General features: G+C 40.0%; 1 protein-coding gene across 1 annotated transcript in view; it reads left to right on the forward strand.

Annotated features, from left to right (window-relative positions):
* The window catches only part of TBX15 (T-box 15), a 90,729-nt gene that overhangs the window by 49,520 nt on the left and 27,209 nt on the right, over positions 1 to 14,000 (forward strand). Inside the window, exons 2-5 of the mRNA XM_027885268.1 lie at positions 2,996 to 3,209; positions 11,420 to 11,521; positions 13,284 to 13,455; positions 13,821 to 13,988. Coding sequence (XP_027741069.1) covers positions 2,996 to 3,209; positions 11,420 to 11,521; positions 13,284 to 13,455; positions 13,821 to 13,988 — 656 coding nt within the window. The remainder of the gene's footprint in view (positions 1 to 2,995; positions 3,210 to 11,419; positions 11,522 to 13,283; positions 13,456 to 13,820; positions 13,989 to 14,000) is intronic.

Here is a 14,000-nt window from a genome sequence, read left to right on the forward strand (position 1 = left end):
GAGTAAAACATTTGTTGAGTTCATGAGCTGCATGGTATGGCCAAGGACTAAACTGAGCTCTTTTTATTTTATTGGTTAAATAGGGGGACCATTATCCCTGCTGTGCTCCAGCTGCACTGAAAATTCTTCTGAAGTTTCATGTATGAAATTGTTTAGAAAATTAATATCTTTTAACATTTCACACGCCTGTTTGCCTCTTTTACCAGATTGCTGAAAACCCAGGGAATTTACACAAGGAACACTAGCCCACTGAGTTTTAGAAAGAAGTCAGGCAGTAGCACCTCACTGATTTGTGTAAGAGGGTTCTGATCCCAGGACACACGGTATTGGTGCAGGAAACTGGTTGGGGTTGTTGTCCATTATCTTGGGACACTCAGTGGGGATGCTGACCTCAGAGTCACCATGCTTGTGAGAATGGTGTTTACTTCCTATCTGCCAACAAGAAGCCTGGGAATTTGTGGATGAAAAGAAATTATGAGTTGAGGATTTCCAAGGTGATCTGGAGACAGCAGAAATGGGAAAGGGATTAATAAAGGAAAGGTTGTGGCTCTCCTTCCACTTCCATAACAATAATAATAAAAAACGTCCAAAGGTCTGTAAAGTCAGTGAGATGATATCAGCATAAAATCAATGAGAGGGGGCTTAAGCCTCTGATATTTAATTTTCTGCAGCGCGCAATTTTACTTAATTCTCAGGGATGCCCAAGGCTCCAGCCACATGCCCAGTTTGAAAGGTTGTCCAGGAAATGCTGGAATGGTGTGGGGAGAGCATCTAGCCAAGTGCCATCTGTTGGCCGTTTACCATACTGCTTCAGAGCACACATTGAGTTTCTGAGTGCCTGAATCAAGCACAAGTGATGTGGCCTAAACCAGTCTCTTTAGATTCAAATCTATGGTTTGGTACCTCATTTTAGAAGGAGGACTCTGTAATGGAAGGTTTTCCCTAGGTCCAGTCTCTTTAGACTCTCAGTGTAGTTTAGCTTTATTTTAGGTTAACAATTAGGAAGAATTTCTTCACGGAAAGAGTGGTTAGATATTGGAATGGACTGCCCAGGGAAGTGGTGGAGTCACTGTTCCTGGAGGTGTCTAAGGAAAGACTGGATGTGGCACTTAGTGCCAGGGTCTAGTTGACATGGGGTGATGATCAGTTGTAGTTGGACTTGATGATCTCAGAGGTCTTTTCCAACTTAATGGATTCTGTGATTCTATGACCTCAAGAAGATGTAAGACTGCTGGTTCAGCACATGAGCAGATATACAGAAAGGTCTTACTGTGATTTGGGAAGCATTCTCTTTCTTTTTGTTGAAGGACAAAGTCATTAACCATCCCTAGGAAGATGGAAGCATAGTGACCTCTACTCAGGCTTACCTTCTCCAACCCTTTTAGGTGGAATAATTTGAGCTAGAGGAGACAGAGAAGGATCACCTCATTCCTACATCTCTGGGGTAGTGAAGCAGGGAGCAAATGTCTCAGCCCCTCTATATTCTCAGATTGATTATCTGTCTTGTGGCCACAGAACCTCAGCAAGTACCCTGTATTATCTTGAATCACTTTGTGTCCAGGACATCAGTTTTGAGTGTAGTACTTGTCTCTGTGTAACAATCCTACACTGGTAAGTTTGTGCTATTCCTTTAGAGGGATGGACCTATTAAGGCTTCAGCAACTTGAAAGTCTGTGGGAGACATAAGGACTCCCTGTTCAAAATGGATTGGGAGCAATACATCTCGAACCTTTCCAGTGTCCTACAGAATTTCTACATTGTACTGGCAGATTGTCTAAATAACTGACAAAGCTCTCTGAAAACATCCTTTGAGCAAAATGTCCACTGTCCAGAGATGTCACTTAGGGCTCTCAGAAAAGATAAATGCTTCCTGCTGACACTTGGGGCTGGAAGTTTCTCTTATACTATCAGCCAAACAGTTTATGTCCATACCACTGCAGCAAAATGGATTTTCCAGAAATGTTTTTATGTGGCAGGAGGTGGGGCTGGTGATTCCACAGGTGGTGTCTTCACCACCTGCGTCTTCTTGATTGTAACCCTCTGCACTGATGTGCAAGCTTGCTCCTGTGGACATTGTCTCTCAGAAACACTGTAAACCTGAGAGAGCCTTCATGACCTCAGGGTTTTTAAAGGCATTTGCTTGGTATGGAAGGAATTTTAGATGGTGTGATTTAATCACATTTTTAGCACAGATTGTTACTTTTTGTCTCCTTAGGTTTCCCTTGCAGACAGGGATATCTCTTTCTTTCTGTAAGTGCAAAGAACACATATAAATAGCCGTTTTATTCCTTCACTGAGATTGCTTGTACTTATGTGATCAGTGAGGACACTCAAAAATAGTGTTTCTGAATCTTGTTTGAAATCCACAGAGCTCTTCCTGAGCCTTTTAGTGGAGTGCCTCACATCAGTTTATTCTGCTGCTAATCATCTATATAATACTAGTGCAAATTTGTCAAAAATCAGGCTCAAGGCATAAACACATTGCTTTGCAGAATGTATTGTGAATTATTTTGATGTAATGTGGATGTGCACCCACATTAAAAAAGTGTTGTTTAAAAATAACCAACTCTTCAACAGTAGAGTGGGACAATACACAATTAAATGGAATGTAGTTTTCCAGTGACCCTGTCTAATCTTAGATTGAAACTATGGAATTTTTGAATTAATTTTTTTCATTTTTATTTTTAATCTATGTTTTGTTCTTCATCCCCTCAATTGCTGGCTACTATTTTTATTTTATGCTGAGGGTCATTTTTTCAACTTCTTCTAAAACTTTACAAAAAATGCCAGATATCATGTTGGAAACCCAAAGCCCCAAATCAGACTATAAAGCCCAACAAACCATAAATATACATGTGTTACATATATACACACACCTTATAAAAGAGCATTGTACTATTCTTTAGCACTTTCTGTATTGATTTCCCTCTTCCCTCCTTTTAACACTCACAGTAGGTAGAACTGTGGTGTCTTATCTGACTTCTTTACTTTGCAGACTCAGAACAGAGCACTGGGTCAGACACAGAGGTGCTGGCAGAAAGGACGTCCTGCTCATTTGGCTCCCATTCTGACCTTACTTCTGGTGGCTCGGGCCCTCAGCCTCCTCCACCTTCATCCATGGAAGAGATCCAGGTAGAGCTGCAGTGTGCTGACCTCTGGAAAAGATTTCATGACATTGGGACAGAGATGATCATCACAAAAGCAGGCAGGTAAGACATCTCTGGATTTCTATCTAGTTAAAAAAGAAATCATAACCAAACAAACTAAGTTTTTTGGAGGAAAGAAACCTTTCTTTTGCCTTCTTGATAAGCCCAAGGAATAAATACACAGAGAAAATTAAATGGCTCTCAGAGTTTCAGAGCTGTATCTCCTACTAGCTTTCTTAAGACAAGCAAAGTTGTTTCACATTACTACTTGAATAAGTGGCTCCAAAGGAGAACTCAGAGCTGCAGGAAACTGTTGAGATTGGTCTTTTCTTTGAGCAAATAAATCAGGAAATGATCCCGATTGTTGGCTGTACTGAATTCAAGATGAGTTATGAATGGTAAGCCATTTGAGTTTCCTCACTTCATGAGCCAGTTGATTTAATCTCAAATCCAGTGAAATTCAAACTCACCTTTGCACCAAATGAACGTCTTCCTGCAGTTCTAAATAGATAAAGTATTAATGACTTCCTGTATAAAAAATGTGCAGGTCTAATGTTTTCCTCGGCTACTGCAGCTGATACTACGTTAGCTGAGATTAGGAAAAGCCCCTAGTAAACCAGATTCTTGTAGAGAGAAAAACCCACTCTGCCATGATGTTAGCCAAGGAGAAGATCTTCATTGCTGTCCACTCTTAAAAAAATAGCTAGACGTCTGTTTGCCAAAACAAAACCTGAAGGTAGCTGTACATTTCTAGATACCCAAAACTATAGGTTTTTTTTAGCCACGTTTGCGTTGACAGTCTGATCCTTACCTCCACCTAATAAGGTTTTAATTCCGATTGACGGACTGAAGGAAGATGTCAGCACCACGGACAGAGCCCGCCACGGCAAGCAGATCCCGTGATTGCCCCGGGAGCTGTCCCGACCCTGCTTCAAGAGTGCAGAAGAGATTTTCCCCCAGGTTTTGGGGGAAAACTCACTGTGTTCTATTGTTTATAGCGTTGTTTTATATCTATGCTTTCAGATTTTTCCAGAACAGCTAGACTTGTTGTTTTCTGTTCTTGTAAAGTTAGTGCTATTGCTCTGTAGCCCCATGAAGTTCAGACAATTTGAGAAAAGATATATTGAACAAATGACCCAGATGATCCCTAAAAAAGATTGTCAGAGCCAGATGAGCTCCCAGTGTTAGATATACGATCTCAGTGGCACAGGGAACACCTGTGGGTGGGTTGCTGGTTTTGCCCTTCTGCCTCAAATGGAAGAGGCAAAGTGATATAAAAAGAATTATATCACTTGCTATTGTTCAACACTTTTTCTCTGGAGATGCTGAAGCAAACACAGAGAAAATGTATTATTATCCCCTTTTCATAGGGGGAGAAATGGAGACCTAAACAGATTAGGTGATCTTTCCAGCATTGTTAAATATGGCACTGGAAGAGCCAACTTCCTTGCTTCTGGCTTTATTGTCCTGGTGTCTGGACCACGCTGCTTCAGAAATGTAAAATAATACATTAATGCCTGTTGGATAAACTATATTTAATTATCTTATGACACATGGAGTAGATAGACTAAAGAGCAGCATAAATATCTCAAAGCCCACCAACAGCAGTTCAAACTAAAATGCCCAGAATTTAGTGGTATGAAGATGATCTCATAAGCTCATATTTTTCTGAATGAAGTAGCTGACCTTTCTGACATCTTAAAACGCCATACCCTGATCATAGGGTGCCATTTTTTTTTAATTTTTATTTTTTTAACTCACTAAAAAGGTTGAAACATCAATGCCGCTGGAATTTTGAAAATAGTTCAATGCATCTTCTCACAGAAGCCTTGACATCATTGGCAGGGATCCTGGAAAAGGAAGGGTTCTGGAATAAAAACCACAGTGAAACATTCTGGAGAGATATAATAAAATAAAATACTTTGGAAGAGTTTGGTCAGCCTGATGTACATATATAAAGAAAAGATTCTGTAGTTCCTGAAAAGTTTTTAGGAAAATACATGGTATTAAATGCAGTGCTGGCTTTTTTGCTTTTTTGCTTTTTTTTTTTTTAAACAACTCTTAGTTGGAAATTTTCATCAGGTCTCCCTGAGCTGTAAACTCTAATTTGTTGACTGGAAATATGTATTTTGACACTTTTGATATAAAACTATTGTTCTGACATATATGAATTGAAATGTTTAATGTCAGAAATGGTTCTTGGAATTTGCCATTCATGTTGCCTTTTAGACAAATACATCTTCCTACATTGCATATCACCATACCAAACAATAGACACCTATCCCTAATTACACAGTAGTAAGAGAAAGTTGATTAAGAATTATTGTGAGGTATATATAGTTCCTTCCATGTGGGTACATGACGGAGCGGAACTACAATTTCACAGAAGCACCATGCCAGGAAAAACAAGCCCCATTTAGTAAAGAAGCCTTGCAAAGCCAAACATTCAAATTCACTTCTCTCATCTGATTTTTTTTTTCTATTTGTTTCAACCTGGCCCCAAGTAAAAAAAAAAAATTTGGATTTTCTTAGATTTTGGCTCATTTTTTAGAGGAGAGGTCTCTATTCTCTGGTCAAAATCTTGGTCTGCATCTTCTGATGAAATACCTCTTTTCTTATCCATGCAACTGTCAGAGGTGTTTAATAGCACATGTGAAGAAAGACAGACACACTAACTTTATTTAAGGAGTCCAAAGCAATAGGTATCTTGATAATTTTTAGAAGGCAATAGACATAGGAAAACCTATATGGACTGTAAAGAATACCTCCCTTTCCAAGACTTTTTTCATATAACACCATTAAAAATATTCTCAAGTGCCTTTGCAAGCTCCAGTCTGGATAATTTTTCCACTTACAGAAGATCATGTATCACTTACACGTCTTACTATGCAAATCATAAATTCTTTATAATCCTAAATAATATTCTTTCTCCTTGAAAGGAGATGCTTACTGGAATTCTGATGGCTGACTGTCTCATCACTGGCTACCCACAGAAAATCTACGTAGCTGTAGCTACTAGATATAATTTTTTTTCTGCTTGATGATATTCTTCTCCAAAAGTGATGTTAATAAAATTGGAGAGTTTTGGTTTGTTTATTTGTGTGTTTTTTCCCTGTTGGTTATATTTATAGGTTGACTGTTGCAAAGCAAAATGAGGAGTTGGGCAGTTTGTTTAGGTAATATACCTGTTTGTTGAGGATGGAGCTTACAGATATGATAAAATTCACAAATTAAATGTTTAACTTCTCTGATTAAACATTTTTCTTTCAGAGAAGATGTGTCAGTGATGGATGGGAGCTGATTCAGGTAGTCCTGTTTCTCTATATGGGATGTATGATACATGACGCATTCCATAGATTAGTATGTATCATTTCCAGAAAAAATAGCAGAGCTTGTGTTCTTTGGGCAAAATTTCCTACTACTCATTGAAATTGTGAGAGATGCACAGTGTAATTTCCATCTGCTTCCTTCCCCACAGAAGATTTTGGTCTTGTTGCTTTCTCTTTGGAAAACCTATTTGAATTCTGTAAGACCTTCTTGTTTTGGAAGCCATTATAATTGCAGACTCAGTTGCCTAAAACTACAGCTGCTCCTTAATTTTCTATGACTTGTAAGGCACTGCTTGGTTCCTGCCTGACCACACAATGTCTTTCTGCTCCTGCTGTGTAATGCTAGTTTCTAACCTACGTTTTCATTTCAAACATATTTCTGGAGCTATATCCTGACTACGTCAGGCTGACTACACTTTTTGACTTTTAGACTCCCAGTGTCAATCATATTTAATTCTGCTTTGTTTTTTTCTTTTCTCAGTGTTATTTTTATAGATGTCTTTTTTTTGCCTGTTTCCATAAACTTGCTCCAGTCCTCTTATGACTTTACCTTTCTTCCCTTCCATTAAAACATTGTTATTGAGATTTTAATCAGATGCTTATAACAAGATACCTTTGTCCCTTGTGCAAAAGATGCAAATGGCTGTCAGCTGCAATGCATTAAAATATGCAATCACCTTTATCTCCTTTTTGTTTGAAAGGCAATCTTAGATCCTGTATAAAATAAAATAATTTCAGCTTAAGTACCGAGCCATATTGACTTGAGCAGCTCATCCCAAAACCATCTTTAACTCTTTTAATCTACCCTCCTTGACTAACAGTGATCATGCTTGTACCCTGGCAACATCAGCAGAGGAATTTGAATCCCTCCTGTCATCCTTCAAATCCCTATCTAAGGTCTATGGCCATCTGAGTTGCAGGGGTAACTGTTAACTGATGCGTAGAAGTGCTGCCCAAACTGGGAAACAGCACACTTATTCCAGTGGGAATACACTATAAGGAGTGCTTGGAATGCTCCTCTGGTAGAGAATGGCTGCCTACTGTTTACGGAGATGGGATGGTTATATGAGTGTGACCACGCATACCAGCACGTCCACATTGCTCTGGGGATCCAGGTTTTACCTGTCATAGAACCAGGATCTCATCTCAACAGTGGGGGAAATGATCTCATCTGTCATATCACAGTTGTCATATCTGTACTGCAGCATGGCTCAAACCAAAGTGCTGAGGCCTGGCTTGGTAATAAGAGTGGAAAAAGCCAGCAGTGAGTGGAACTTGTGAACTTGTGACCTTGTCCTCTCCTGACTCCTTCTGTATGCAAAATGGTATTTTGCATGGAGTTTCCTTGCCTTCCTGAAATCATGAGTCTGAGTTGTTTGAAACGTGTACTTAGGGCTGTTTACAGTACCAAGCATTATTTTTCATTTCCAGTGCTCTTCAGTTAGTGACAGCAGCAGGGATTTTGTAATGAAGCTCTGCTGATGCTGAAGGGGCCCATGGAGAGGACTTCTCAGAGCAAGAGCTGACAGGCTACAGTTACCAAACTGCTGCTTAGAGGTCCTGGCCCAGTGGGTCAGATAAGCTTTCTCCAGCTTCCAGAAAAATGTCCCCTTTGGGAGCAACTGAGAAGATCTGCTAATCTCCCTCTCCCTCATAAACATCAAATCCTTTTGCTCCCAAGCCGTGCCCTCAGCTTTTCCTCTGAAAACAAACAGCTCCTCTACATGATCCCATGCTGCAGAGGGAAACAGAAAGGCATTCCTCTGTTACTTTGCCTTGCCCTGCCTTGCCTCGCCTTGCATTGCCTTTCTTTCCTTCACCCATCACAGATTTATTTTTTATAAAGAAATATCATTTGGCATCAGTCTTAAATGCAAGGAAATATGAGATATGAAATAGCAATGATAACTTCAGGCTGCCCTGTAAGCTCACACAAACTGTTAACACTGTACACACTGTACACAATAAATCTGCAAACCCAAACCAGATTATTTTGTGGAGTTTCTCAATCATATTTTTTTATGACTGGGAAATGACTACTGTGTTACTGTCAATAGACAAATTGTCTTTTGCTATGACTGAAGAGCCCTTCATTTTAGGGTTTGTATTTAACAGATGTCACCCTTATGCAAATCTAGTGTTATTTAAGTTTCTAATTTAAGGGTTGAAAACTGAAGCTTTATTCTATTGGGAGAAAAAAATCCAGTTTGGGGATACACCTGTCACAACTGATATACCTTCTTTGAACAATTTTCACAAAAGAATATCAAACTCTTTTTTTTTTGGTAAAATGCAAATTTTAAACAACAAAAACAACAACAACAATATAGTGCTAGTTGCCAAAATCCAACTACTTCTTTCTTTTGTTGAAAGTTCCCAAACATGGTTCTAAATATCAGTACACTGCAGTGCTGGATAATACTATTTTGTTCAAGTTTTAGGGATGCTTACATATAATTAGGTTTCTTCACTGTTGATATTCATAAACCTCCCTCTCATTATGGAAGGAAGCAGAAATTGAGTAGATTGAGGCTATTGGTTGTTACTAAAATGCTTTTTAAAACACATCTAAGTGGTCCTAAAGTAATAACTTATTTCATATCACATCGTATTTCTCCTAAAAGGGTACTGTGTGTAAGTTCACAGTCTAAGTTTAGGAAGACTTGTTTTCCTGCTGAGTGGCAAAGCTAACATATAAATAACTTGATCATCCCAAACTGCTGCTGATATAAAACCTCTTCCTAAAATACATCAGATGTCATCAGATGTTCCCTATGAAAACAGGCAGACTTCGTGTCTGTAGCTGTTGACTATAAAACCAGCTGATACCTCTCTAGATGAAAGATTCTTGACTGTTTATTAATATCATATTCATAAGCAATATTCAAATGGTCTGAATTCCCTCCAAACCTTTGAGCCCCTTGTTTTCTATAAGGCTGGTGCCTCTGGGGGACCAAGAGCCAGCCAAGAGGAAATGTAGAGAACAGGGACTTTACCAGGATTACACATGGTACATTCCTAAGTCACCACTGTTCGCCTCTGCCTTTTCCATTTTCCCTTTGCCATGCAGCAGTGCTGCCGGAGACCTGCTGTGACAGTTCCAGGCCACATTCTTATTGCAAAGAAACCTAAGTTACTTTTACACCCACAGAAAAAGAAAAACAGTAATAATTTACAAAACTTTAAAAGTACACTTAAACCTTAAGAGAAAGCAATGGGATCAGCCAAGCTCTCTCTGATCATTTAAAGATTTGCCTCTAAGCCTGCTGAATGGTCTGCGGTAATCTTTTACAAGGTATTTCATCAGCAACAACCCCACAGGCTATTCTGCAACTTTACACGGGGCTGCAGATTTGGAGAGAGCTTCTTGGGACACACAGAGCATTCAATTTTCCCAATACAGTGCATAGTCTTGGACCCAAAGAGACTCAGATTTAATCCTGGGTTTCTCATCAACCCTCTGAAACATGATCTGCCTCTTTAGCTGCTCCCAAGCCACCTCTCTCTAATTAAGGAGAGCTGGACTGTAAAATGCCACATCCTGTACCCACTTGGCTTGGCAGATTTAATGAGCTATTGTGGTAGAAACAAGGTAATGCCCTCAAGCCACCAAAGGCTAATCCATTATTCTCCACCCACCCCCTCCCTCACCCCCCCAAGTCATTCCACTAGTAAACTCACACCATCAGTTGCACTAATCTGCTTTGTCCTTGAAGGGTTTCTGCAGACTATTTTTCTGACAGTTTTATGTCTCTCATAACTCGGGTTAGCTGTGCTGTGGCAGCTGTGCTGTGGTGCTCTCCCCACTCCCCATGAGAAATGCCCTTTTCCAAAGATCAGAACTTATCTTCTAAGTGTGGCCTGAAATGAAAGAGCTGTGATTAAAATAATTAAAATAAAGGGTGAACACCAACCTCCTCCTTCCCACTCTCTTCTGTAAGTGGCTCTACATGGCTTGGATGGGAAAGAATAAAATATCTTCTCATAGTCACACCCCTGCAGTGAGAAGTTTGAGAGACATGTCTGGAGACTATGACATGAAATTTCCTGTTTTCTCTTTCCTCCAGGCTGTGTCCACTGGTAATACCTTGAGAAACAGAAATTCTGGGAGAACTAAATCTTCTTCTCTGATGTTTCGCTGCTTCTCACTAAATAGAAAGTGTCATGATGGTTTCTAGGGGTGGCTCCTGGAAAAAAGCACACAACATTTCTTCTACCCCTTTTCCACTGTTTTGGCATTATGATTTTAAATTCCCCTTTAATATCCTCCTTCCCTCCAAATACCTTCATTCCATAAGGATATGCCTACTTGTCAGAGAAGTAAAATGTAGTTTTGTATGATCATGCAGTACTTTCGGAGTGTGTCCTACCAAAGCTTTGCATTTTCTAGGTGGAAGTCATGCAAATGAGTAACACCATCTTATAGGACTTCCGCTTGAGACTTCTGCTCAAGTTTTTCCTAGAGAAGGGCTAAGAAGCCAGTCAAGTAGAGCTCAGGTTTGAGTTAACAGCCAGCGAAACAAAACAGGATTTCTTTCAGTGCTCTGCTCTGCTGCTTGATTTCTTCTTCGCTTCACCCAGTTCTGCTCCTCAGATTTCATGAAGACATAAAAATATCACACTACTTCCCTTAGCATGCTGTTTGAGGGAGATATAGAATGGAAATTTGTCTACTGGTCACCATAAAGTTTTTAAGAAGGAGAAGTTATGCCATAGCCACACTATCACTGACATCCTGCTGCCCCTTTTTCTAAGTCGGAAAAATCTGAAGATTCAAACCACTGCCAGCACAGTCTTTTCTACCCACACCAAGTCCAGAGGAGTCATAGCAAGTACTGGGATGTGTAAAGTAGCATGCTCGTGGTGTCAGAAAGAGGTGTGAGGACCTGCTTCATCATCCTTATTCACCATTTTCTCCCCTTGTTTCTACTCTTATTTTCCTAGGAGAATGTTTCCAGCCATGAGGGTGAAAATTACAGGCTTGGATCCCCACCAGCAGTATTATATTGCCATGGACATTGTCCCTGTGGATAACAAGAGATACAGGTAAGCTTTTTAAGTGCAGAGGCAGGAATCTTGTAATAACTTACAGTTAATGACAGCCTAGCAAGGACACCTGCCATTATACACCATTGCGAAGGTCTGCTGGAGGAGATCATGTTGATTTATACCAACGTGGTTGATTTGAGCAGAATCATGAGACACAAATCCAGAGGTTTAATATACTCCCTTGCAATTTTGGATTTAAATCTTTCTCTTTTCAAATAGTAGTTTTTTAATTGAGGAGTTCCCTGTCATGCATTTCCTAATTGACATGATTTGCTACAACTTTCTGAGGGAACTAATAACTGGAGTTATCGATGGGGAGTCTGCAGCCTCTGAAACTACTTCAGCAAGAAAGGAATGGGCAAGCAGCAGCTGAACTAAAACAGGAATCTCAGGTCTGGCCTGAACTAAATTGGGTGATTTCAGTTTTAAAAAGATTCACTGTCCAGCCCAGCAGCCACAGTGAAGATTGGTCCCTGACCTACCATGTGGAGTCATTGAGAAATCCCCTACTGCTGAGCTGAAAGACAGGAAGAAGAGAATTCTCAGATAAGAATGGGTTTTTGACCCTAAAAAGTACTCTGAAAAACTCATGGTCCCCTACATCCCAGAAAACTATTCAGACAGAGGTGATTTATGTATTCTTATTAAAATATCCCTGAGAGCAAGTCTTTTCCCCAAACAGTCTTGACTGAACCACATTTCAAGGATTCAGAATTGACCCTCTGCCTCAAATGCTAAATACTACATTTTTGCTCTCAAATTGTGCAGAGTGATTCTCAGGAAAAAGCTTTTCCTGGGAAAACATCAAGACAGTGTTTGATACTCAACTGGATGCTTTTTTTTCTTTCTTGGAGTGTGGTTCTGACAAAATTAACATTGAAAATAAATATATTGTCTTACCCTTTGCTTCTGTCCTTCGAGCAAACTGTCAGTTATAGAAACAGACTTTTTTTTCCTTTTCATTTTTTGTGAAAATACAGGAAATTAGTCACTCTTGTAGGTAGACTTAGCAGATCTGAGTAGAGATCCAATGAGGGGCAGCACAGGGCAAAACTTAGAGGTGTTAGCAGGACTCTTTGTGAAATGCCTTAGATGGAAGGAGCTACAGGACAGAAAAAAAAAAATGTCTCGGCAAAGCTGTGGTAGAAAAATTTATGGCATATATAGAATGGCTAGATCAGGAACACAAAAGATCACAAAAGGTCAGGAATACAAAAATAATTTTTTCCTTTAATCCCAATGTATGTAATACCATATGGAATTTCCTGTCTCGCAACATTTCAAACCAGAAATTCTGTTTTAGCAATTGTTCTGGTGGTATCTATTGGCTTTTGCTCTTTCTAGGTGAAGCCACATGTGTTTTGCAAAATCTGGTATGGGATCCAGTGCAGATTTCCAAAAATTACGGGGCATTTATTAATATTTTCAGAGAGCACTTTGTTTATCCATATTTTCCAGCTTCTTACCCTGGCTCAGAGAGAGTTAAGGAGTTGTGAAGGAACATGTGGCAGAGTTTTACAGGGAAAATAACTGCAAGGTGGTTTTAATAAGGAATCAAGTCTGAACAAGTGGCTCAGGGATAACCTGGCTTTCATTTAGAAGGTAGGAGGTTGCAATAAAGCACATTCTCCCCTGACTGCAAATGAGAGCCTGGGGTGCATACGGTTGGGTGGCAGCAGAGGAGGAGCTCTGGACGTATTCCTACAGTGAATGAGTGAGTGAGTGACAACTTCCCTTAGGTCTACCCTTCTTTTTTCAGGTATGTGTATCACAGCTCCAAGTGGATGGTGGCTGGCAATGCTGACTCTCCAGTGCCCCCAAGGGTTTACATCCACCCCGACTCACTGGCTTCTGGAGACACCTGGATGAGGCAGGTGGTCAGTTTTGACAAGCTCAAGCTGACCAACAACGAGCTTGATGATCAAGGCCATGTAAGTTAGAAGTTATTTGTGGTGCCTGCTGTCCTAGCCCTGCTCCTCTAAATCTTTAAAGGGTGCTGCTGGTGTTTTGATGCTCCTCTGTCTTGTTGGGCACACGTCTGTAGCTGCTCTCCAGAGTTATGGAGTTTTTTCCCTATTTTAGTGCTTTTCCTTGAAATGTTGCCTTACCCTATAAAACATTAAAGCAGCTTCCTCTCTGCACATAGCACAAATTTTATCTCATACATGCTTGTAAAAAAAGGGTAGTTTTCTTCATATTAGCTCTTACTCCATCTCTGCTCTCTTGTACATCTGGATGTGGTGTAAAATATTTTGGGGGGGAAAAAAAAGTCCTTTTCCTTTTGTTTTCTCTTCAGATAATCTTACATTCAATGCATAAATACCAGCCCCGTGTTCATGTCATCCGCAAGGATTTCAGCAGTGATCTTTCTCCTACGAAGCCAGTTCCTTCAGGAGACGGGGTGAAAACTTTTAACTTCCCCGAGACAGTCTTCACCACAGTGACAGCCTACCAAAATCAACAGGTAAAGATGTGT

The sequence above is a fragment of the Empidonax traillii genome, unplaced genomic scaffold (genome assembly GCF_003031625.1).
Source record: "Empidonax traillii isolate 1590-97213 ecotype Southwest subspecies unplaced genomic scaffold, ASM303162v1 scaffold163:size1593379, whole genome shotgun sequence".
In the NCBI taxonomy this organism is placed as follows: domain Eukaryota; kingdom Metazoa; phylum Chordata; class Aves; order Passeriformes; family Tyrannidae; genus Empidonax; species Empidonax traillii.